The sequence below is a fragment of the Rousettus aegyptiacus genome, unplaced genomic scaffold, assembly GCF_014176215.1.
Source record: "Rousettus aegyptiacus isolate mRouAeg1 unplaced genomic scaffold, mRouAeg1.p scaffold_m13_p_11, whole genome shotgun sequence".
NCBI lineage: Eukaryota > Metazoa > Chordata > Mammalia > Chiroptera > Pteropodidae > Rousettus > Rousettus aegyptiacus.
Window position 1 is genome coordinate 93796818 of NW_023416286.1, and position 25142 is coordinate 93821959.

The window sequence follows — 25142 nt, forward strand, 5'->3', positions numbered from 1 at the left end:
TGCATCCTGGGCCAGGCAGCTGGTGGCCCCGTGCGCATGCGGCGATGTCCCTTCCCTGGGCACGGTCATTCAGGACTGTGACTGCAGCGCACTGGGCCTTAAACAAGGCTCCCCTGGGCCACCTCGCACTTTGCGGACGGAGGGGCCACGGCCAGGGCGGCCGAGGAGACCCTGCCCAGGTCACGCAGCGCCAGCCCCAGCTGCCAGGCAGGGAGCAACGCCAGGCCAGTGCCCTTGACGCCAGCTCGGCCCCCCGCCAGGCGGACCCCTCAGCCTTGTGATCACTCAATGACTCTGTAGAGATAAACTTCCCGTAATGTGAGGGCCGCGTCCGTAAATAGAAACCCGTAAATAGAACCGAGGATAGGGCCACGCTTCCTGCCTGGTAGGGAGTGTATTTATTGTCCCTCTACCCCCGCGAGGTGCTGTTCCGTCACAGCGGAAGGCTCTGCACCACCCACCAGCTCTGACAGCCCCTCGTCACCGGCTGCGGCTGGTTTAGAAGGCGGACGGTGCCGCTAACTCAGGCCGGCGGGGTCGCGGTGAACTTCGCCCTGACATGGAAGCTGGGGACCCTCCGCCTCAGCCTCCCCTCCTTTCACGTGGGGCTCCTTGTCCTCGGCGTGTGTCCCAGCTGCTGAGAGAAAGGCCCCCCTCTCACTGGTCCAGAGGAACCATGAGACTCAGAGCACTTCGAATGTCCTCAGAAGCTACATGTCCCCCAGCCCCGTGCATGCAGATCCCAACCCCCGGCTTCCTTGACAAGCCCGCGGAGGTCACCCCAGCAGGCATGCACGTGACACCTGCGGGCGCAGAGCCCTGGTCCGCTGCCGGGTCTCCTAGGACGTGTTCACACGGACGGGGCATGGAGAAACTCTGGCTCCGCTCCGAGCCGCGGGGGCGTGCCCGACGCCGGCCACGGGCACCTGGAGTCCCGGGGTTGAGGCTGCCCTCGCGGGCGCGCGGCTCCTCGCGGGGGCTGTCGGGGCGCAGCTGCCGAGTCCCTGGGTTCAGTCGTGTAGCGAGCGAGTGTCCGCTGCGTGTTCCGTGCGCAGGCGCCGAGCTGCGCCCCGGCCTTCGTGGCCCGTCCCGCGAGGTGCACGAGCCACTCACGGCGAGGAACGTGGGGTGAGGAGCCGAGAGGGGGCGACGTGGTAAGTCCACTTGTCTTTAAGACACATGTGTGCGCGGGGACAGGGTGGCTGAGCCACGCGCATTCTGCGACAGCGTGGGGAGCACGTGGCAGGGGGCGCGGGGCCTGTGTCCCCGGTGGGGGTCATCGGCGTGGACCGGGGGGTGGTGACGGAGATGGAGGGGAGCTGGCAGCTGTGAGGGCGGCTGGGAGGAGGGCGGTGTCCTGGGCTTCTGGCGGGCGCCGCTTGGCGCAGGGGCTGGGGGGACCGTGGCCGCGGAGCCGCGGGCAGAGCGGGGGGCCTGACCCGCCCAGCGTGGGGGGACCGCCGGTGTGGGGGGCCGTAGGCGCGGGGGTGAGGGGCCTGACCCCCGAAGGGCGTCTGCCGCTCACCGCTGCCCCACGGCGCGTGGACCGCGGTGGAGAGCCCGGGCGTGGACCGTGGGGCCAGTGCACCTTTCGGGACAGCCGAGGGACCCGAGAGCAGGACGCGACCTCAGTGTGAGGTCAAGGGCGATGTTGAGGCTGGAAGGGAGGCCGGAGCGCGCCCGGGGCGGGTGGACAGGGAGCAAACGGGACACTGCGGCTTGGCGCGGCTCTCTCCGGGGTCCGGCGGGGGAAGGGCGGTCAGGCGCTGGGGCGGAGCCTTGGGCTTGGGACGCAGGGGACCTTGAGGAGCATGCGCACAGGGCAGGCGAGGCGGGGGCAGCTCAGGAGCAGGGACCGTGCAGCCAGCACCGAGGTGTCCCCGGGATGTTTTCCTCACACGCTGCCCACCGGTTTCGCTGGCCCCGGCTCCGTTTCCGACGTGGGGACGCGGAGGTGTTTGGGGGGCCCCCAGCACGCCCACTGATGACTCCCTCTCATTTCTGCAACAGACTTACATGCTCGTCACTGCCCACATGCTACATATGAGAGAACAGCTCCCGGCCAAGGTGACCCACCAGCCTCTCGTGGCGAGCTGTGCTAGACCCGTCCCACGCACCCGGTCTCAGCTTGTGGCCTGCCGGGCTTGTGCTTTTTATATGTGGACACAGGCTGTGCAAAAACACGGACGCCCTGCGGCTGTCTGGGCGGTGACCATAAATACGGCAGTGACCACAAATACGGCAGTGGCCATAAATACGGCAGTGGCCACAAATACGGCAGTGGCCATAAATACGGGGCATCCTGCCGGCGGCCCGCCCCCATAGGCAGGCGGTTCTTGCTAAAAACCCGCAGGACGGATCCAAGCCAAAGCTCGACTCGTTTTTGAAACCGGTGCAGGAGAGACACACTCGGAGCCCCAGGCCCGGGCGGCCTCTCCTTTCCGTGGGCCGGTGGCTCTCGGAGTCCGAGTCCCGTCTGACAGAGGTAACGCCACCCGAAGTTCAAGGGCTTCTCACGGGCTCCCCTGGAAGGCCACGTCTGTCCCTAGGGACCTGTAGCTTACAAGGACGGAAGGCTGGAGGGGGCCGAGGTGCCAGGGCCCCGCCCGCCCCTGGGTCAGCAGCTGGCTGGCCGTCCCCGGGCAGAGAAACGCTTCGTGACTCAGGACGGACACTTCTCACGTCTGCGTTCTTTCGCCTGGCCTGGATCCGCCCCTCCTGAGATGCGGCTGGTGATTTACGAGGTGGTGGTTTGGGCCAGTGGCCCTGGGTCTATATATAGTGCCTCTTTGGCCGTCAGTGGGAGAGCTGGACAGGCTTGCAGAGGGGACTCAGCTGTGCCGTCCGGCCAGAGCCTGGAGCAGGTCAGCTGGGCCAGGTGCAACTTGTGCTTCCCTTCTCTCGGGTAGGTTCCTCTCCTTCTCCCTTTTGCGATCAGGCTTAGGAGGAGGGGGTCGCGGCTGTGCAGGGCCCAGCTGCCCTGGGGTGTCCCGGGCATGCCCGTTTCGGGGTGGAGAAGACGTAGCCCTCAGCTCCGTCCTTCAAGGGAAAAAGCGAACGCTGAGGTCTGAGGCCTGCCGTCCTGGGCATGCCCTTACTTCTCGGAGTCGTGGCTTTGCCGTTGTGGCACCCCACGCCCCTCCAGCGCGTCTCCCCGTCCCCCGATGTCTGCAGTGCTCCCGCAGGTCCCAAGTCAGTTGATTGCCAAAGGGACCTGTGGGCAGAGTGCAGACTCGTACAGGTGTGGAACAAAACGGATACTTTCTTAAGACAAAAGGGATCCAGGTCCACCGCGCACACACCCCTCACGTCCCTGCGCACTGGGGACGGGAAGGAGGACAGTGCGGCTGGCCCGTGCCTCCCTCAGAGGGACGGTCACCACGGTGCTTCCTGCTCCGTGCTCTGGTGTGTGGCGGCCCTGCAGAGTTTAGCTGGTGTCCCCGCCCGCACTCCGGGAACGCCAGCGCCGCTGCCAGACAGGCAGTGGGGTGGGTGCCCGTGCAGCCGGGGCGGGGCGGCCGGGGCGGGAGGGGCCCCCGGGCTGCTGTCCCAGGGTCACCGTCCTTTCCTGCTGGAACCTGGTGACTTAAAAGGTTATTTAGCAAACGGAGCCTGAGTTCCGTTTGTAGCCAGTCTGCACGAAGCTGCCCTTGAATCAAGGCCTGTCGCCTGCAGGTCTGTTCCTTACAAAAATAAGGAGAACCCATGGGGAAGATTTTGCGGAATGACGTATTTTAAAAATATTTATTGGGGTGACATTGGTTGATAAAATCATGTAGGTTTCAAGGGCACAATTCAGTAACACGCCACCTGCATACTGCGTGCTCGCCACCGAGGTCGTATCTGCTTCCGTCTCCATGTATTTGACCCTGTTGCCCTTAGTTACCTCCCCCTCCCCCTCCCCCCTGGTCACCACTAAGCCGTTGTCTGTGTCCACGAGACCTTGCATGTGTCGTTCGCTGGCTGCGTTCGGTGTCACGCCCCGCAGGTGAGCGAGCGTGTGGCTCGCGACGCTTTCCCGCGGACTGCGCGCCCGGCGCGGGCCGCCTGGATCCGCCCGCGTTGTCCTGAGGGCAGCGTTTCCCCCGCGGTCGACGTTCCGTGGAAGGCACGCACCGCACCTTCCTCCCGTTTTCGCGGCTGCTGATGCGTTTTCAGGCGCCTCGATTCGTGAGGCTGTCTGGGTTGCTGGGACGTCCCCCCACAGGGAGCCACACGTCCCGCGGGCCCCCACGCGACTGGGCTGCTGTGACGTCAGAACGGGCGGAAGCCAGCGTGCTGTGGCCGCGTGGACGGCGGTGGCCGACAGCAGCCCGGTCGTCCTGGCCTGGGGCGATCTGGGACCCCTGAGCCTTCGCCGCCCGGAGTCAGACGTCAGAGCTCACTGCGTGTCCCGGACGATGATCCCAAGGGCTATTTTGTGCCATTATTACTTCTGGTGCTGTGAAGTTTGGGGAGACTGTCAGGGAAGGTAGGGAGCTCTCGATGCAAATGAACTTGGATGAAACCGGTCTCGGGAACCGAGTGCCTTGTCACCTGGGGGGGTGGGGCAGGCCGGCCGCAGTGCTGGCAACCCCGTCTGTCCCCCAGGGAGGCTTAGATGGCTCGTGTGTCCACCTAACGCGGCATCGTTAGCTGCTCACGCGACGGTCCTTTCTGTTAAATGAAAGTAAATGCATTGCAGTTGAAATGTTTTCAGGAGTTTAAAGCCTTCTCGGTGACATGAGAAATGGCTTCTAAATGTTCTTCGTGGAGGGACGAGGCCCGAGAGCCACAGCGTCACTGTCCTGAGACTTGAAGGCAGCCTCATGTGTCACTTTGCTGCCGTGAGTCTCGAATGTGTCCGGAGCGTTCGGTGAGTGGCAGGCAGCGCTGGTGGGGGCGGGGCCGGGTGGGGTCAGAAATCTGGACAGAACATTGGCCCTGTCACCGACAAACTGGTGACCAGGGCAGGTTATTCCCACCCTCGGTTTTCCCACAGCGGGGGTCGTGATTCCGGCCATGACAGAATGAGGTCATACACCTCGGGGTGTGTGGGTTCGGTTCCGGGTTGGCAGCACCGAGACCTGTGTGTTCGGGGTGTAGGGTGGTCTGTGCCCGCGATGGCGTGCCCCCTCCGTGCACTTAGACGGGGCGCAGAGCCACGTACTGCCAAGGCTGGGGGTGTGCCAGCTGCCACCCTCCTGGTGCCCCCCTCCTTGCGCACCCCCCACCCCCCGATCCCTCAGCAAAGCAAACGGGGCCTGAGAGCTGGACGAGCCTCCCAGTCCCTGCGGGTGTCCAGGCGCCCTGGTTGGGGACGGGCTCTCTGTGGTTGTCCTTAACCCCTGGTGACTCCGTGGCCAGAGTCACGGGGCACGTGCTGGGCCTGCACGCTCCCCAGGGAGCTCGTCGCCCGGCCTGGGGGTGGTTGGGGACAGCGGCCAGTTCCGAAGTGTGAGGTCCGCTGAGCAATGGAGAGAAGGGCGCAGGTCCTGCCGGCAAGTCTGCTCTGGGTGTGAGGCGGGTAGAAGGCAGTGTGGGCAGGTGGCACCGTGGACATGTTGGCACAGGGTCAGACGCATGGACGTGAGCGCCCGGTCCCTGGAGAAGCCCGCCTGAGACGAGCGGGCCGCGGCATGCGCTCCGTCTGCGGCGTGGAGAGCAGCGGAGGCGAGGACGGGCGCATCCGCGGGTGTCGGAGGCCCTCGGCATACTCGCTGCTTCCCGAAGGGGGCGGGGAGCCGGTGCCCAGGGCACAGAGCGCTTCGCGGCCACCGCTGTCTATGCGTGTCTCTTGGAGAGACTGCTCCAGGTGGTCTGCGCATCAGAGCAAGGGACACGGAGCCGTGTCCCCACCTGGTCCCACCGCAGGACATGGAGCCGTGTCCTGTGTCCCTGCGGAGCGCCCACTCCCCGTGCTGGCCTGAGGAGGGTGTCATGTCTGGTCACTGCCCTGATCCTGGGCGACAGGCCGCGGGCGGGCTCCAGGAGGGCCGCTCACTGTCTTCGGGCACGGCTGACCTGGACCGGCCAGACAGAAGGGGGCGCGGGGCCCAGCATGTGAGCCCGGCCCTCTTCTGGGTGTGGCGGCCGCAGTCAGACCAGTCACTATGGCGTACCCTCTCCCATCACTGAAGTCCCTTTTGGACGCGTTCCTCTGACAAGAAGCACACGCAGATTGGAGGCCATCTCAGTGTGGACCCGAGTGAACGCCGCTGTGGGACATCTCCACCCATGGCGACTGTCCCGGGTTTGCTGTGGGCCGGGGAACGAGTCCCGGAGAGGACGCTGGCTCAGGCCGGTGGCGCTGGCCCCCAGCGGGGTCCGGCTTCCGTCCCGAGCCTGCCCGCACAGCTCGGCTGCTGTGCGTGGTCACGGGGCGGCAGCTCAGAAGTCGCGCCTTGGCTGGGGGTACGAAGTCTCGCCCAGCGGCCGCTGAGGCACTTCCGGTTCCGAAGCGCCAGACCACGGCAGAACCGACGGTGTCGGGGCGGCCGCGGCGGGTGGTCCTCGGGTTCCGCGTGCCGAGCGCAGCGCCGCCATCACTCGGGCCGTGTGGACGTGACTCGGCGGGATGAGCGCTCAGTGGGGCCGCTCGGCGCGCCCGAGCCAGGGCTGGGGCTGGGCCCGTCAGACGTCAACACCTGTGCGCCGGGTCTTGGCGGTGACGCCGCATTCGGAACCGCGGCCGGCCGCACGGTGCGTCACGTGCGCCGTTGTGTCCTTATTTATAGTCACACTTGTGCCGGGGAGTGGCGGTGGCCTGGCGTCCGTCCCGTCCCTGGTCTCCGTCCCTGGTCTCCGTCCCTGTTGTCCCCTGGGTGGGTGGTGTCCCCTGGGGCTGCGCCGTGGGGTCTTGCTCAAGAGTTCCTTCCTTAAGGCAGGACACATTCCTTTAATTTAGACACAGATGACAAAAATGGAGCTCAGATTTGGAGACGTTCTTTTGCCTCTTCACTTGAGAAATAACCACAGAGATTTGGGAATACGTTATTTTTAGAGAGAGCCAGGTAGCCCAGGAAGCTGATACTTACTTGTTTTCGAGCGAATATGCACAGCCAGCGGGCAGTGGTACGAACACTGGCGCCATTTCAAATGCCCAGGGCCCATCCTGGAGGCAGCTCAGCGCTTTTCCGTTTTGGGAGCATTTGACCAAAACGCGCCGACTCCCCCCACCCCAGGCGTCCGCGCTGCGCTCAGTCTCCATCCTGCCCGTCGCACCCCACAGAGGCAGGTCTGCAGTCTAAGGCGTGGTTTAGGAAGGGATCTGGAAGGTTCCGTGCGCACCGGCTGCATTTCTCAAGCCCCCTTTCCAGCAGTGCGGGCCCCTGGCCCCCGAGGCGCTCACAGCCTTCCGGGGCCGTGCCGCTCATCCCCTACCCCCCTCTCCTGGGCCCTCCCTGCGTTTGCTCTGGGGCGGCTCTCCTCCCACCTCCCCACCGCCTGTCAGCCCGCCGCCCCGCAGGGCTCGTGCTGAATGCCGCCGGCCGCAGGGGACCTGCCCGGCCGCCCCTCCCCGGCCGCTGAGCCGCTGCTCCCTGCTCGGAGCGTTCCGTGTCCTGCTCCTGTATTCCACGCGCTTGCTCACATCTCTAATCTGTTTTAATGACTTTATCCTTATCACTCACGTTGCCTTGAACTATCTAGGGAGTCTGTAAATATGGGTTGAGTTTATAATTCAATGAAACACGTGGCCCGAGCTTCTGTTATGGAAGCAAACGAAAAATGAAACTGGGTCCCCAGGGACTTACTGGGGGTCAGGACCCCTTGGCCGGCGTCACGTGCGCTCGTGCAGCGCCCACAGCGGGGTTTCCCTCTGGGGCGACGCACAGGGTTCGCGCAGCAGCGCAGGCGGCTGCCGCGCGGGAACAGGGCCACTCGTCCTTCCTAGGCGTGAACCAAGATGTCGCTCGTGGCCTTGCCCTTCTACCAGAAGAGACACAAACACTTCGACCAGTCGTATCGTCACATTCAGACGAGGTACCTTCTGGATGAATATGCGGCAAAGAAGTAAGTTTAAATACGCGGGTTGGACTCGGCGCGTTCGTCACGGGCGTCTGGCGTTTGAAGGCAGGGAGCCTCACCCACTGCTGAGACCCGATGGGCACTGGTTTGGGGGGGTCGGGGTTGGCACGGCTTTTTGCTGCCTGCCTTCGACGCCAGAGGGGAAGGCGGCTGACTCGCTGGACGGTGGACTGACTGCATGCCGAGTGCCGCATGGCGTCCTGGCACCCCGTGGACCCCGGCAGACCCTGGTGGACCTGGCGGACCCTGGCAGACTGGCTCTGGGCCTTAGGCTAGACCAGGATGGCAGGGACTTGCATACGTGCCCGTGGCTTCGCTCTCCCCCACTCATCTTCTGAGAGGGGAGTCCAAACAGTCCCCAGAAGGCGGGGCCGGGGACAGGGAAGGGTTGGCAGAGCAGAGAGGGTGGTGGGCGCTGGAGTCAGTAATGACTTTGCTACATTAATAAAGTAGCAAGAAGCGCATCGTTCTCTGCACGAAGGCCTGGGGGGCAGCCCCAGCTCTGCGGGTCCACACGCCCCAGCCGCCTGCGTCTCTGCGGTTTCCACGGCTGAGGAGAAGGTCGCACTGCAGCGTGAAGGCACGGCGGGCGTGGCGTGCCCTCCCGCCCCCGCCCCCGCCCCCATACCTGCGCGCATGCCCCCCCCCGCGCCCCTGCACCTGCGCGCATGCCCCCTCGCATCCCCGCACCCGTGCGCATGCCCCCTCCCGCCCCCATACCTGCGCGCATGTCCCTTCCCGCCCCCGCGCGCATGCCCCCTCCCGCCCCCGCACCTGCGCGCATGCCCCCTCCCGCCCCCGCACCTGCGCGCATGCCCCTTCCGCCCCTATACCTGCGCGCATGTCCCCTCCCGCCCCCGCACCCGTGCGCATGCCCCCTCCCGCCCCCATACCTGCGCGCATGCCCCCTCCCGCCCCCATACCTGCGCGCATGCCCCCTCTTGCCCCCATACCTGCGCGCATGCCCCCTCCCGCCCCCATACCTGCGCGCATGCCCCCTCCCGCCTCCGCACCTGCGCGCATGCCCCCTCCTGCCCCCATACCTGCGCGCATGCCCCCTCCTGCCCCCGCACCTGCGCGCATGTTGCCAGCACCTATATTTAGCAGGGCCTGTGTTCCTTGTGCTCAGTTGCCACCCACCTAATAAACAAGGCCAAGCATTGCGGCCCCTCCTAACAGCCTCGGGGGCTGCAGGTCCCGTAAGACATGTGACAGTGGGGTGCTGGGCCAGGGCTGTGGCACGCGCTGGCCCTGGGGTACGTGGCCGGGGCGCTGGGCGAGCTGTCTGTGACGACGTCCTTCTGCGGACGGGCAGAGAAGGGGACGTAGGTTTGCGTGCGTACATACGTGTGTGCACATACATGCATATGCACACACGTCTGTATGCCTCACACATGTTCATAATGTGTGTGGGCATGTCTGCAGGAGTGCATGCCAGTGTGTGTGTGTGCTGCGCACGTACACGTGAGTGTGCATGTGTGTGCATCGTGCCTATGTTTTCATGTACAAAGCCAGTGCACCGGTAAGTGTGTGCACGCACATGTGTCTGTGCATGTGTGTGCACACGTGTTCATACATGTGCTTGTGTGCACGCTCCGGGGAAGGGTTTGGTGTGTGCAGAGAGAGTAACGTTGTCCGTTGTCACTGCTTGTGCGCTGTCCTGCACCTGACGTTTCCGGCGCCCGCCAAGGCGCGCCTTGTCCCAGTCGTCTTCCCAGACGTCGTCTTCCCAGACGTCGTCTTCCCAGGCGAGGGCTCCCGGCCTGCCATCGCCTGGAGGCGCCACCTGCAGGCTCTGTGCGAAGCGGCTGAGCTCCGCGCTGGAAGAGGAGGAGCGTGAGAGCAACGAGAGCAAGAGAAGGTGAGCGCTCCGCCCCCTCGCGGCCGCTGCGGTCGGGCGGAGCCAGGTCTCCTGGGGGTCACAGGACCCAGCCCGCCCTGCCCGGACCGGGGCCTCGGCTGGCGGGAGCCTGAGGGGACAGAAGAGGTAGCGCTTGCTTGAAATCGAAGCCCCAAGCGCGTCTTTCGGTCGCTGCCTTGTTCCTTGTGGCCGCTGCCTCAGCGGGTCCTGACAGGGACACTGCTTGGCGTCATTTTGCAGAGAGCCGTGCGGTGCAGAGAACCCCCGCCTGCGCCCGGGGACCCACACCGCCCGCGCGCTGCACCTGGCCTTCGGCCTGTCGCCATGCCAACACGGCGCTCCGCCTGTCCCACAGGGCGGCGGGAACCGCGTGTGAGGACCTAACGGTTCAAAGTGAATTTTGAATTCCACCGGCGGCCTCCAGAGCTGGCAGAGCGCGGGGGGCAGGGGCGCGGAATCAAACGAGCATTTTCTGGAGACGGGGCAGGGTTCCCGCCAGCTGTCCCCGTGGGAACCGCGTGTGATGGGCGCCGTAAACAGGCACATGCCAGGCTCGGTGGACTGGGCGCGTGGGAAACCGGCGGAGGAGGGATTAGTGGTAGTGTCAGCCTCACACCGTTTCCAGAGAAACAGGCGGTGACCGACCGCTGGTCTTGCAAGAGCGGCACAGTGAAGCGCCCCACGGAGGCGCCACGTGGCACCTGCTCCGTGTCTTCCCTCCCCGGCTTTCGCTTCTAGGGGGTTGTTGCTGTTTCTGTAAGACAGTGAAAACCTCAAGGGAAAGTGGGGTTTGGGTAAGCACGCTCCATTTTGCAAGTTGCCTTGTGACCAAGGAATTCGTTTAATAAAAACAATGCACAGCTGAAAAGTTACTTACACTTTAAAATTCGAATCGTCTTCCAAATACCTCACAGGAATTTGCCACATAAGTTTATTTTCTCATAAAGTGAATACTTTTTTTTTTTTTTTTTTTTTTGCAAAAGGGTCACTTTGAAGTGTGTACGTTTAAAGATCTGGACCTTTTAGTGTTAGCTTATTTGAGAAAGCACCCTACCTGTCAGTTTTGGCCCCCGGGGTCAGAGTGTTGAGCTTTGTTGATTTTACCAGGTCCGCCTGCTGCAGCCGGGAACAGATTGCATAAACGTCCCGTGCCTCGGTTTCCCCGGGGCGGCATGTGGAAAGGAAGCGTCCGTTGCTTCGCGCAGTCAGGGAGCGGGTCACTGTAATTCACACGGCTTCAGAACATGGACTCGGTGACACCCCGGCTGCTGGGGCATTTCCTGGGGCGGGACCGGCCGCCGCGGCAGCCCCGCCCCGGGCCAGGACGGCCGTGGCCTCCCGGTCCCTGTCCTATCCCGCGGGTGCAGCCCATGCCGGTGGCACCGCGCCCGCTGCGGCTGAGCCGTCTGCTCCGGAACTGCGTGTTCTCAGTGACCTCGACCCGCGTGTGAGCGTCTCACGCAAAGGACCCGTTTGGGTCTAGTTCTTGTCTTCTTTACAAGGACGTCCAAGCAGGGGCAGGTCTTGGTGAGCGGGGCCACGGCCCCTCGAGATGCCACTGCTGTCCCTGCTCTGTCCCCGCTCTGTCCCTGCCTGGGCAGCCTGACCGGAGTTTAAGGGATTCGTCCCTGTTTTGGCCTCAGGGGTACAAGAAGCACCTACTGATCCCCCAACCCCAGAGGCAGACGTTAGTCTTGGGAAAGGTGAAGCTGTGGGTTTGTCAGCTGGGTCACCAGCTCGTCTGCACGTAGACACACCAGCGAGGCACACACGTCCTTCTACGGGGTGCGGAGGGGTGGGAAGGCCCCTTTGACACCCATACTTCTGTCTGGGGGAGAAATGGGCCTCCCCGCCAGGCGGGCTGCCCGGGGCTTGTCCCTAGTGTGCCAGCGTGACGGATGACGTGACTCGGCACGGGAGGCCCGAGCCCTGCTGCCCCTCCCAGACCAGCCGATGCGGTTTCTCTGAGAACCGAGTCCAGGACGGGATGAAGGGGAGGCTTTTCCCGAGACGGACGGTCACAGGGCACAATGCTGAGGAGGGGCGCCCTGGCTTGGTTGGGACCTGAGGGTGTATGTGTCAGCGGAGAGACGAGGCTCGGGATCAGTGATCCCGGCTCCTGGGCGGATGGTGCTGGGGCTGGCCGGGGACGCCCCTGGGCCGGGTGCTGTTGGGAGCCCAGAGAGATGGGCTTGGCCGGAAGGTGCGTGGGCCCCCTCACTCTGCCCCACAGATGGGAGAGGCGGACTCATCTATTTCACTAGATTTTTCTAGAACACAGACTTCCGTCTGTCTGTCTGTTGATTCTGTTGGAAGGCTGTAGCTCAGCTCTAGCTCTCCCAGCAATGGCGCCTCCTTGGGAAATCTGGTGGCCTCCACGTGGCACCCGGCAGGAGGAAGCTACCCGCGCGCTCAGCCCTTCCCAGACTGCCGTCCGGGGTCTGACGGTGAGGGAGGCCTGGCCCAGCGCCCTGGCCTGAGCCTGAGCCAGACCCCGGCTTCGGCCGGGCACTGCCCCGCCCCCAGCTGCCTGCCGCTGGCCGCAGGGTCCTCAGTGACCGCGTCCTGCCAAGTGGCGGCGCTCTGCCCCGCCTGCGTGCAGCGTGGGAGAAGCGAGCAAACATGCCACCCGCTTCTGGGTTTTCAGGCTCATCTTCCGCTCTGTCCGGGGCTGGCTGTTGTCCCCCGACCCTGCGCAGGTGACACGCCCTGTGGCAGGAAAGGGACAGCGGTCACAAGGTCCTCTCACAGCCATCGTCCAGAGCCACCAGCCCTCGTGCACGGTCCTGGGTGAGGGGACCGTGGGGTGCGTCCCACCCGTCGACGGGTGAGGCGGACGCCCCCTTCCGGGGCATCCCGCGTGGCCTGCGCACGCGCGCGGGGGTAGAGACGCGGCGAGAGCCTCCCGTGTCCTCTGCGCCCTGCGGTGAGTCCTGGGGGTGGCACGCCGGCCTCCACCGGCAGCGACCGTGCCCTTTCCCTGCGCACCGAGTAGTGTCCCTTCTTCGCTCCTGCAGGTACCAGTCCCTGGTGGCTTCGTATGGAGAGGCCAGGCGGGAGCGTTTCCTCAGGGAGCTGGCCGAGATGGAGGGCAACGTGCACGAGGCCCGTTTGCAGGCTCGGGAGAAGCTGGACAGACACGCAGTGGAGCAGGTGGTAGGTAGCGCGGAGGGTCCTAGGGGGCAGGGTCGGGGTGGGTGGAGGGGGCGGGGTGCTGGTGGCTCCCGATGGGGGTCGCCCTGGCTCCCGGGGCGGGGCGGTGTGAGGCGTGTGGCCTCCGGTGTGAGGCCTGTGGCCTCCGTGTGGCCCAGCGCGCCCTCCCGCCATGCCCCGACCTGGCCTTGCGCCCCGACCTGGCCTTGCCCCCCGCAGGACCGGCTGGCCTGGGAGCGGCACGTGTTCGAGGAGCGGATGTGGCGCGCGCCGGAGATCCTGGTGCGGCTGCGCTCGCACACGGTGTGGGAGCGCTCGTCCGTGCGCCTGTGCTTCACGGTGCAGGGCTTCCCCACGCCCGTCGTGCAGTGGTGAGCGGCTTGGGGCGGCCCGGGTGCGGGGCGCACGGGGAGTTCACGCCTGCCACGCACTCGGACCGCGTGGGAAACCCGCTCGCAGACTCACAGCCCCCATGGCATGCGTGCTGGGCTCCTGTGTCCTCGGGACAAGGACTCGCCTGCTTCCCAGAGCCCTGGGACCGCAGTGCAGTCAGCGGAGCCGTGTGACCCCAGAGTCCCGTGCCCCAGCCCCTGGGGCCCCTCTGTGTCAAGCACCGCTGCAGACACATGCCTCTGCTTCCGCGCTTGCTGGAGGTGATGCCGCTGTCCCCAAAGTGGCCCCTGCCACAGGCGCCACAGTCTTTTCACTGGTACTGGGAGGGGTCTCGACTGCCCCAGACAGTCCAGGAGGTGAGGCCATGGCTCTTCTGTGGGGGAGTGCGTCCTGCTGTCCTAGGGGACGCGAGGCTGGCTTGGTGCAGTCAGGGTCAGGGCAGAGCCACTGGGCCCATCTCAGCTCCCCGGCGGCCCAGGGGGCTGGTCTGGGCGCAGCTGACGCCCATCCACTGACCTCCCCCGGGGACGATGCAGCCTGAGTTCCCCGCACAGGTGAGCAGACCCTCGGCACTGTCACCGGCCGAGGGTCACCAGGGACCAGTCCCTCTCTCCACACAGACAGGCGAGTGTGGGCTCTGGATGTCCCCCCAGCCGCCCCCTCCGCCCCCTCCGTCCACCGCCGTGACCCCGGGAGAGCAGAGCGGCCACCTGCAGGGCAGTAAGGACGGCAGGGGCAGGGCGCGGTCTGCTTCCGCACTGACCCGAGTGTCCTCCACCAGGTACAAAGACGGGAGCCTGCTCTGCCAGGCCGCCGAGCCCGGCAAGTACATCATCGATGGCAAGTACGGGGTGCACACGCTGGAGATCAACAGGTGAGGCCGGGGGCGCCCACAGCTGCCCCCTGTCAGCCTGCAGACCGTGCAGGTGGCTTTGGCGAGCTGAGTGCCTTCATCACCTCCCGGGTCGGGCCAGAGGGATGCAGGTCACTGGGGTGCAGGTTCTGGGAACAGATTGATGACAGGTTTCAGGGAGGATGGGGGTGCCAGGCAGACGAGCTGCAGCGAAACGCAGGTCACGTTTGACCCCCACTGACCCCCGTTCACGGCCGTCCCCAAGTCATGCTCTTCAGGGAAATGGAAACTTTTTTTTTTGTTACTCGTAACAAATTTTTAAAATGTAGAAAAATACAGCTAAGAAAAGAAAACAAAAATCGCCCAGGTCCCCAGCACGCGGCACCGGCGTCTGGATGTGGACGTGGCGCTGCTCCTTCCTGGGCGTGGAGGATGTGTGGCCGGGGTGGCAGGCGGTGTGCGGAGACGGGCAAGGAGCGGGGTGTGTGGGTGCTGCAGGGCGCGGGTGTGGGCAGGGGTCCGGGAAGGTGCCCCAGCCCACGAGGCCTCCAGGGCCCGGGACCCCCGGGGCTGCCGCAGACTCTCGCTCCTACTGGGGGACAGCGAGGGGGTTTCAGGGGAGAGAAGCTACGCACCTAGCTCAGGAGTCACGGGGTCGCTCAGGCTGGGGTCAGGGGTGGGCGGCTGGGGACTGTGCGGGTTTTGGGGGCAGAGCCAGAAGGATTTGCTGAGGGATGGGATTTAGGGTGTTAGTGAAACGAGGCGTCAAAACCAGTCAAAGTCGGGGCCCATGCATCAGCGGGGAGTCGGCAGGCTGCACGGGACATGGCTCGCGTGGGGGGCTCTCCTCCCTTGGGGACCCGGGTGTCCTGGCCCCCGGCTGCCTTTTTCAGAGTGACGTTCTCCTGTTTGAGGACGTTTTAGCAGGCAACAAGCCACGGCATGTAGAGGCTACTGTGCGTTTTCGCTGTACAGGGCGGGTTTGTCCCCAGACGCCTGTCTCTAACAGAGGGGGGCCCGTGACTGTGGGGGTTGCCAGTGGCTCCTTTCCAAGCTCCATTTTAATCTTTATTTTAAAAAGGAAACCTATTCTCCCTTCTCAAGCACGAACGGAGCCCCATTCCTGCTGGGGTCGGCCTCGGGGGTGACGGAGGCCAGGAGCCCGTGGGCGCTGTGTGACACCTCACGCCCACCAGGGCTCTGTGGACTCTGTAGACATGTGAGGAAATGGGGCAAAGGAACCCCCAGACCAACACCCTTACTCACGCTGGGGCGTTTTAGACAGGAAACGTGATTCCTCTTCAGAAAACGCCCGGGGAGCCCGCCCCCCCCTCCGCTGCCGCTCCGTGCGCCGTGCCCCAAGTCCCCATCCCAGGGTCTGAGTGGCGCCAGGGGGGCAGCGTGTGTGGCTCAGGGGCGAGCTTGTCCTGCCACAGCAGTGACGTGTGTCCCTGTGAATACTCTTTGGCCCCTGTGGCCAAATGCTTGACGTGCCGGAGAGGAAGCTGGAGCCCACGCTCCCCGCGGCTTGAATTCGAGCTGTAACTGACGCGGCTTATGAAGCTCATAACGCTGGCTCTGGGGACCAGAGCGCGACTTCTGTTTTCCCAAAGAATTTTAATGCTGGTCTCATGTTTTCATGAAAGTGTCAAGAACATCTTACGTTTTATCTGCAACTCCTCTGCCTCACCTCCCAGCAAATGACGGTAGGGCTGGCCCCTTACTGCTCTTTATTTTTAGACTCTGGTATTTGAATGTGAACTTGAGCTAAATTTTAAACCCAATGCCAACATCTAGTGCACAGACGTGGGGCCTGACTTACTCTCCAGGGGAAATTCATGGGCCACGTAAACGTTTACCCATCTTCAAAGTAGATAAGATGTCACTGTTTCCTCCCATGGAGTCGGTTTGGGAGTGCTTTGCATGGAGACTTTGGGGTGCAGAAGTGCCCCTTGGAAGCTTGTAGAAGTGGAGGCCCAAGGAGACCATCTCTGTTTTGGGGACTGGTCCAAATAGAAACTAAAACCCTTCACCCCTTAATCACTTGCTTGCAGCTGTTGGCAGCATGAGCACAGGCGGGGGAGTGCCTGTCTTGTGTGGCCTGGGGAGGGGGAGCAGGTCCCACAGGGACTTGGGGAGGCACATGGGCCAAGGTTCAGGGCCTGCACACCACCCCGGGCAGGTGCGAAGGTGGGGCACGTGTCCTCCAAGTCCACAGGCCCTTCCCCCCACCCCGACTGGGCCTGGCACCCGGGGCCCACTTGCCCACAGCCCTCCCCCCGTGTAGGCACGTGTGTGCATTTGTAATCGGCACGCGGACCTCTGTGCCAGTAGAGTTCATGATGGAAAACATGTACAGGAGAGAAACGCAAAGAGACAGATAAAAGCACCCAGCACCGTGAGCTCGGCTTTCCCCACATGCCCGGCACCCTCCCCTGGGCACGGTCGCAGTAGCTCGGTGTGTGTGAAGAGCTGCAGGGGCTGTGGCCTCCTCCGCAAGCCGGACGGCAGCTGTGGACACACACACGAGCTCACGTGCAGCAGAAGCTTCCGCTGCCTTCTGCCCAGCCGGCCCCTGCCGCTAAGTACCAAGTGCTAATTGGTGGCTCGCGAGCTGCTGGTGCTAACGTGTGAGGTAGCTGTGCCCTTAATGCAGGAGTCCAGTGGAGAGGAAGCCCAGGATCCTCGGGGTGGAGTGGGCAGGACCCGGGTCTGCTGCAGCCTCCCCTCCCCTCGCGTCCCTTGCGGCCGTCCCCAGCTCAGGAGCAGTGACAGCTTTGGTTTGGCTCTCACACCGCTGCTGTGAGCTTGCTGGGTGGGGGGTGGGGGAAGCCTTGCAGGGGCGATGGGGTGGGATCTGAACTTTGTCCAGCTGATGCATTTTAATGAGAAACGTGCAAGAGACGTGCAGCCCTACAAAACCGCGAAGCATCTTCAAACACGTTGTCGTACCCTTCAGTTCATGGCACCCCCCTCCCCCCCGCCCAGGGGCCGAGATGCCTGGCCGCCTGCCCTCCTGTGTCCCTGGGCTGCCCCGGGCTGGCTTCTCTTAGAACAATGCCTTCCTGCTCGCAGAACACTTTCCCGCAAACAAACGCAGTGGATTCGTGCTTTAGAGGAAACGTCACAAATAGCGAGAGAAAGACGTTCCGGGCAATGCCTAAGGGTCTGGAAGAGACGTGATTCTTCCCGCCACCCCGGACCGCAGCCCCTGCACGTAGCGGGTTCCCGCGGTCGCCTGAGCCGGCGTCGGGTAGATTAGCATGGAAGGGTAAGGCTTGGTGCTGGCGGGACCGTGCCGTCACGGGAGTTTTATGCGTCTTGTTCTCACTGTCACTCTACTCTGGGACACGGCTGTCCCTGCCGTGTTTGGAGTCCGTGTGGCGAGTGGCCCTGGCGCGCTCAGAAGCGTCGCTTTGTTGGTGGGCCTTGCAGGTTAGCTCGTGCTTGTCCAAGGTGAACCCCAAGTGGTGGGCTCAGTCTGAGCGTCTGAGGAGCCGGGCTCCGTCTGCGAGGTCGCCCCGGGCACTGCCTGGCGCCCTGGGACCGGCCTGGAACCTCACGGAGCAGGGGACCGCGTTCTTAGCGGCCGGCGTGGGTCTCGGAACTCGCTCTCTCCTTTATTGATACACTGTGTGTTTTTGGTAGAGAAAATATTTGCAGCGCCAGTTGCAACATAGACGAAAACAAAATTACCAAGGACCTTGCAATGGCGAGTTTGTCTCCGGGGCGTCGGCTCCTTAAAGTACTTGAAAACGGGGCTAGAGTAGCATCTCTCTTCCCCGCGGGTGCGTTGGCATCATTTCCCTCCGCAAATCAGCGTTAGGCTCACAGTGCCCGCGCCTCAGAGAGGCGGCGGAAACCAGCAGGAAGGGCCCCGATTTCCGAGTTTTGTGGCCCTGGTTCCCCAACTTCTCCAAGCGTCAGTTCGTCTCTCTGTTACTAAGACAGTAGAGTCCACTTTCCAGGGCGCGGGGACGGAAGGGCCGCGTGACGTCACCGGCAGTGTCTGGCGTTCGGGGAAGCCCGACGGGGACCCGCCTCAGCGCGGTCCCGCCGTCCCTGGAGCCGGTGGGCAGGGAGCTTGTGACCAAGATGAGGCGCTCCGGCCTTGGGAGACGGGTGTGGGCGGTGGAAACCGGGCAGTGCCCGGGTCCCCCCATTCTTCCCAGGGGTGAACCTACACCCACCACCATCCTGGGATGATCCTCTGTGGGGGACCCAGACCTCGGGGTCACTTTATTTGAGGTGAGGGCATGAAGTCCCGTGGGCAGGGATTTTCTGGTCTGTAGTTCACCTTCTCGGGGGTTGAGGCCTTCGGAGCTGCCAGTTGACAGATGAAACCATGATTCTGCAGAGATGGAAAGATGGGACGGGAGGGGATAGACTCCTGGGGAGCAGCGGGAAGGGGTGCCAGCAGGTCCCGCGCATTCTCTTCCTCGAAGCCGAAGCCGAGTCCAGACTGCCGTGTCTGTGACTGACACCTCGCCCCGAGGGGAGGGCTGGCACTGGCCCAGACAGATCTTTCGTGAACAGAGGGTCCGGGTCACCCAGGCTGCTTTCAACAGCGTTCATGCCCAGGCGACGTGTCCCGAGCAGCCCGCAGCGCGCCCGGGGCCTCATCTTGCTTTTCCTCTCCCAGGGCCAGCTTCGACGACACCGCGACCTACTCAGCGGTGGCCACCAACGTGCACGGCCAGGTGTCCACGAGCGCAGCGGTGGTGGTGAAGCGTGAGTGTGCGCGGGGCGGGAGCGGGGGCGGGGGGGAGGGCGGGAGCAGGGGCGGGGCGGGGGGGGCACGCCGCCAGGCCCCCTGCCGCCTCTCCCACTGCCCGCCCCTCGCCTTGCAGGCTTCCGAGGGGACGAGGAGCCGCTCCGTTCTGTGGGACTCCCCATCGGACGTAAGCTGAGTTCTTTCCCCTTTCGGGCAGACAAGCACATGGGACACGGCAAATAATTGAAAAAATTATGTTCTAAAGGCCAAACCTTCCTCTTTTTTATTTTAACAAAAAGCCTTTCGCAAGCTTCCCTGGCGGCGTGACTGTGTCCCTTGCTCTCCACAGTGCCCTTGTCGTCCGTGGTTCCGTACACGCACTTCGACGTCCAGTTTCTGGAGAAGTTCGGGGTCACGTTCAGAAGGGAAGGCGAGACTGTCACTCTCAAGTGCACGCTGCTGGTGACCCCGGATCTGAAGCGAGTGCAGCCGCGGGCCGAGTGGTACCGCGATGGTGCGTGTGCGTGTGGGGGACGCCCGTGGGGCGCTGGCCGTGACCCCGGCCGCGACCCCGGCCGTGACCCCGGCCGTGACCCCTGCCGTGACCCTGGCCACGTTCGCATGAACAAGATTTAAACCTTTGAGCTGATTTGGCAGCCCTGCGACCGGGGTGTCAGGCGTCTACGGGGCGTCTCGAGGGGCCCCAAGGGCGGGACGGAGGGATGGGGAGGCAGGCGGCAGAGGAGGTTTGATTGGCCCTCGTCTTTCTAACCGAAGACGTCCCCAGGGCTGCCGGCGTTGGCCGCTGTCCCGCGTGGGCCTTTGAGAGAAACGGCCTTCGGACTGGGAGAGGCCGGGCCTCGCGCCTCCCCGTCGGGCTGGGTGCCTGCCTCTCGCGAAGCTGCATGTCGGGCTTCGCGGCGGCCTCTGACCCCGCCGCCCTCTGACCCGCCACCCTCTGACCCCGCCGCCCCGCTCCTCCAGACGTCCTCCTCACGGAGTCCAAGTGGACGCAGATGTTCTTCGGGGAGGGCCAGGCCTCCCTGTCCTTCAGCCACCTGCACAAGGACGACGAGGGCCTCTACACCCTGAGGATCGTGTCGCGAGGTGGCGTCAGCGACCACAGCGCCTTCCTGTTTGTGCGAGGTGAGTGGGTCCCAGGCCGGTGTGGGGACCGGCGGCCTGACCTGCAGGCTGAGACGGGGGGCCGAGGGCGTGAGGGTGGGGTGGCCGCGTGCTCACGGACGTGAGGTGGCTGTCCCCCGGGGTACACGTGAGTCCGCTGGGTGGGGCAGAGCCGGGCTCCTGGCCCCTCTGGTTACGGGGAGAGGCGTGGGGCGTCACAGACACCTCTCGGAGCCCCCACAGCTGGGCTCCCTTCTCGGCGGAAGTCCGTGCACAGCGGAGTGGCCGCAGAGCAGGCGGTGCCACCTCTCGGGCCGCCTGGATGTCCCCGTCCCCTGTCCCACCCTGTCCAGACACGCTCAGAAGGAAGAGGCAAGGAGGGCGGTGGCTGCTCTGTCACCGTCCCTGCCCTGTGTCACACGTGTGTCTAAGACCCAGGCGACGGCGGCCGGGGCGCAGAGGCCAGTGCGCCGTCCCCCAGACCCTCACCGCAGCCCTTGGGAAGGAAAACAAGACGCACGCTGTGCCAGCCTTTCACAGACACGCGTGTGCGTGTGCAGGGGTGTGAGCTGTGCACGCACGTGGGATGCGTACACGCCTGTGTGTGTAGGCCCATGGGTGTGTGCGCGCGCATGCATCATGCACACATCCCACGTTCACGTATTTTACAAATGTAAAATGGGTGAAATTACATGTATTACATGTAATGTATGTGTGTGTAGATGAGTTCACAACACGCACGTCTGTAACCACAAATTCTTACCTCAGTTGGGTGCAAAAATGTCGTTGTCTCTGTTTTCCAAACGAAGGCGTGGAGGCTCAGAGGCAGGCGTTTCTGGTGGGGGTGGGGGGGCCGGGACCAGCAGCCCGTGCAAAGCCGCAGCCTGTGCTCGGGGGGTGCCCTCTCGGGGTTGTCAGGGCTCTGGCCGACCCTGCCCTGTGCGTCCTGCATCCTCGCCGCCCCGTGTTCCCCCAGCCCCCGTGCGCCCCAGCCCTCCGTGCGCCCCACAGCCTACCCCCGCCCCGTGTTCCTCCCGCCCCGTGCGCCCCAGCCCCCCGTGCTCCCCCCAGCCTCCCCCTGCCCCGTGCTCCCCCAGCCCCCGTGCGCCCCAGCCCCCCGTGCTCCCCACGGCCTCCCCCCGCCCCGTGCTCCCTGCAGCCCCAGCTTCGAGGCCCCGTCACGAAGGCCCGGGGAGTGGAGCCCAGACACCAACGCGCTTCCAGTCCCCAGCGCTTCTGTCTGATGGGGGCCCCTCTCCCCACCCGAGGTCGGCTGGCCTCTCTGCCCTCCGTCCTCCCGCCATCCAGTCCCACCTACCACTGCTGCACCCCTGCCCCCCACTCATGCTGCCGCCAGCCTGGACCTGGAGCCCCCCGTCCCCTTGCCAGCTCTGCAGCCCAGGGTAACCTAACGAGAAAACGAAAACAAATGCAAAACGACGCGTGCCCCTCCCCTGCTCTCCGGCAAGGTCAAGGTCCCCAACCTGCAAGGCTGGGGCCCAGTGGCCAGTGGCCGCCCCGTCAGGCGGAGAATTGCCTTGTTTACCGGCACCAACAACGGGGAGGAAAGGTGCTCGCCCCGGGGAGTCTGGCTGTCCCCACTTTCTAAGCTCTCTGAATGGGGGTGGAGCTGGCCAGGGGTCCGGGAAGGTAGCTTTCCACGCCACGAGGAGGCTCCCAGGAGGCCATGCGCGGTGCCAACCCTGCTGAGGGCGGCGAGGCCCAGGCCGCCGAGCAGACCCCTGCTCAGCGGGACGCGGGGTGCTCGGCCACGCTCCGGGCAGCCGCCGGCCTTCAGTGCCGTGGTGACTAAGACCGGAACGCGAAGCCAGCCGCACTGTGGTCATGAGCAGATGGGCCCAGACGGCTGCTCACAGCCCGCTGGAAGAAAGTGCTAGGTCTTCACGTTCTTAGGGGCTTTGACACAGAAAACCGCTAAGGCAGCGCTCCCGGGCAGCAAGAGGGCGCATCGGCGTTGGATCCCAGTACGGAAAGTCGTGGACTTGAGCATTTGGTAGAGCACGGGATGTTTGGGGTTTAGGAGCTCATCCGCATTTCTGGTTCTTGTCACCGCGTCATCGGAACCGGAACACAGTCCGGCCACGTGCGCATGAGGATGCAGCCGCGGGTCCAGTCGGGCAGCGGATCTGGGTGCGCAGATGCCGTCACTGGCTCTCAGTGACTCCGACCCCGGCCGTTTCTCTCCCCGCCCCCAGACGCTGACCCGCTGGTCACGGGGGCGCCTGGTGCACCCATGGACGTGAGGTGCCACGACGCCAACCGGGATTACGTCATCGTCACCTGGAAGCCGCCCAACACGACCACCGAGGGCCCCGTCATCGGCTACTTCGTTGACCGGTGAGTGCCCATTGAGCTCTTACGGGGGCGGGAACGGTCCTGAAGTGTGTGTTGCCATGACAACGCGCTCGGATGTTTTTCTGGATTCGCGTTCATGCCACTCTGTTCTTGATGGACCCGGGTACCGTCCTCTTCGTGACGGGTGACGGTGGCCCAGCAGGCCGGGCCCCGCGTGGCCACACTGCGTGTCCGCGTTGTGAGTGCAGCTCTGTCCCTGGTCCTGCTCCGCCAGGCGCGCCGTGAGCCGGGTCGCGTCCTGCCGAGGGTCGGCCCGGCAGGGAGTGGGCCTGGCCGAGCGGCCGCGGAAGCCCCCAGTCCTCCCTCCGGAGGACTGGAGGGCCCAGGGGCGCAGCTGGGAACACGGCTCCTTCACACTCACCCCCTCGCCTCCTTCCCTGGGTTTCTTCTCATTTCCAAGTTAAAAACACTGACATTTCAAAGCACAAAATGTTAGAATTTTTCTTCGGGTTAATAAACCTGGATCGTCCTCGAACCCAACGGAGCGGGACCTCGCCGTGTCCCCCGCTGGGCGGCGCTCACGCAGGAAGGACAGAGCGGCGAGGTTGCTGTGAGTGCCGTTTCCGCCTCACACAGACGTTCCCATCGCCGAGAGCGACCGTGGTTGGAGGGAATGAATTTGGGAGCGAGACAGAGACGTCTAAGCTAGCGGGTTGTTGGCGGTGGTCCCCGCAGGAATTTACTCCATGTAGGTTGGTTAGTTTGGAAGAAAAATCAGTCGGCTTGGTATTCCGACGTTCCGTTGATTACGTTCTCGTCGCCCAGCACGGCTCCTCGTCCGGCCGACACCTCCGCCGGACGCTGTTTCGATACGCTCCCCCGGGTTTGCGGAGGACACGGTTCAGGGTTTGCCTCGAATGAGGAAACAACCAAACCAAAGCCCTTTCCAGTCCCCTGTGGTGCGTGAAGATTTCTCCAACCCCCCGGCCAAACCGGCTTCTCGTGACGCGAAGGTTCAGTACTGGGCCATCTCGGCCTGTGCAGGGTGGAGTTAATCTCTTCACATGTCCAGACGTCAGGACGAAACACGTCCACTTGCCCCACGAGTGGCGTGCCAGAAAGCGGCGTCTTGCCGTCCCCGGAGTGGACCGAGGGTCAGGGGCCCCGTGAGTCCCCCGGGCTCGTGGGGCCAGGTCCGTCCTTGTGACACGGGGTGCAGGGTGGTCTCCTTTCCTTAGCTTCCGGCAGACAGGGAGCTGAGGGGCACCCCAAGATTTTGTGGTGTAAGCTGAAAAGGAAGGCTCTCACGCGGGCCTGATGCGGTGCTCGGGGGCGCACTCGCCTCCACGTGGGGGTCGGGACCCGGGGTCAGGACCCGCCCTCCAGCCGGGACCCACGAGCAGCTCCACTCTGTCCTGTCCGCCGCGTACGTCGGGGGGTTTCCCGACGGCATCGGGCGGCGTGAGCTCGTCTCCCGCGTGACCGCTTCCTCCGCGTGCGTAGAACACGCACGAACCGCGCGACTCATCGGACCGCGCTGCCCGCCCCTCTCTGCGCCCTTTCTCGCCCGAAGGTGCGAAGTGGGGACCGACAACTGGTTGCAGTGCAATGACGCCCCCGTGAAGGTCTGCAGGTACCCCGTGACGGGGCTTTGCGAAGGCCGCTCGTACGCGTTCCGCGTGAGGGCCGTCAACAGCGCGGGCGTCAGCCGGCCGTCCCGGGTCTCCGACGCCGTGGCCGCCCTCGACCCCGCCGACCTCAGGAGGCTGCAAGGTGAGTCGCCAAGGCTTCGAGTTCCGAGCACGCCTGGGGGACGTGGGGCCGCCCTTGAGAACGTCGTCGCGGCGGGTGGGGGGTCCTCGTCGCGTCCCCCGTGACCTGGCTGCACCGGGCGGGGGGTCCTCGTCGCGTCCCCCGTGACCTGGCTGCGCCCAGGCTGACGCCCGTGCCGCAGTGAGCTGCGCTTCCCCATGCCCGTCGCTGAAAGGCAGCTAAGTGGGTGCAGAACCAGCCTGTCCTGAGCCCACAGATGGTGTGATTTCGACACACGAGGGCGCTTAGGGAGTGTTGCAAGCCAGCCACTCCGCTTGGGAATTTTAATTTCACAGGATGCGTGTGGGTACCGTAGAGGGGTCGGGCCCTCGGTTACGGGTTTCAGGGAGCCGCTGCGTTTTCCTTATCTGCACGGTCCTTTGACTCCAAAACCAAGAGTTGAGCAGTGTTGCTATTTTTAGGACCTTTTCCAAGGTATCAACTCTGGTTAGGCCAGGGCGGTGAACACGCTGTAGTCACCTTCGCAAAGGCGATTCGGACCCCGTGCCCGATTAGGAAAACCGGCACCTTCTTAGGGAACCTTCGGATGCCCACGTCAGCATCGCCCTTTCTCTCTGCAGCGGTCCACCTGGAGGGGGACAAAGAAATTGTGATCTACCAGGACGACCTGGAAGGTGGGTGACTCTGCTCTGTTTCAGCTGCTCGTGCCCTAGGGGTTTAGGCTTGTAATTCCAGATGAGAGGTGGAGGGAGGGAGGAAGAGAGAGAGGGAGGGAGGGAGGGAGGGAGAGAGAGAGAGAGCGAGCTCGAACACCTATTTATATGTAAAACTAAGAACCGTAGTTCCAGCAAGCTTAAGGTTTATAGAAGTTAAAAAAAAAAAAAAAGCAGACAGAACGAAGGTGTGAGGAAGAAGGTCACGGTGCTGTGAGGCTTGGACGCTGTTTT

At 64.2% G+C, this 25142-nt stretch overlaps 1 protein-coding gene across 1 annotated transcript in view; it reads left to right on the top strand.

Moving 5' to 3' along the window:
- Positions 1-2775: 2775 nt before the first annotated feature.
- Positions 2776-25142, top strand: part of MYOM2 (myomesin 2) — a 53310-nt gene continuing 30943 nt past the window's right edge. Inside the window, exons 1-13 of the mRNA XM_036228982.1 lie at positions 2776-2905; positions 7874-7992; positions 9698-9868; positions 12886-13024; positions 13241-13392; positions 14196-14288; positions 18910-18998; positions 19118-19168; positions 19331-19495; positions 19966-20127; positions 22323-22464; positions 23996-24195; positions 24816-24869. Of these exons, the coding sequence (XP_036084875.1) occupies positions 7886-7992; positions 9698-9868; positions 12886-13024; positions 13241-13392; positions 14196-14288; positions 18910-18998; positions 19118-19168; positions 19331-19495; positions 19966-20127; positions 22323-22464; positions 23996-24195; positions 24816-24869 (1525 nt within the window). The 5' untranslated portion in view covers positions 2776-2905; positions 7874-7885. The remainder of the gene's footprint in view (positions 2906-7873; positions 7993-9697; positions 9869-12885; positions 13025-13240; positions 13393-14195; positions 14289-18909; positions 18999-19117; positions 19169-19330; positions 19496-19965; positions 20128-22322; positions 22465-23995; positions 24196-24815; positions 24870-25142) is intronic.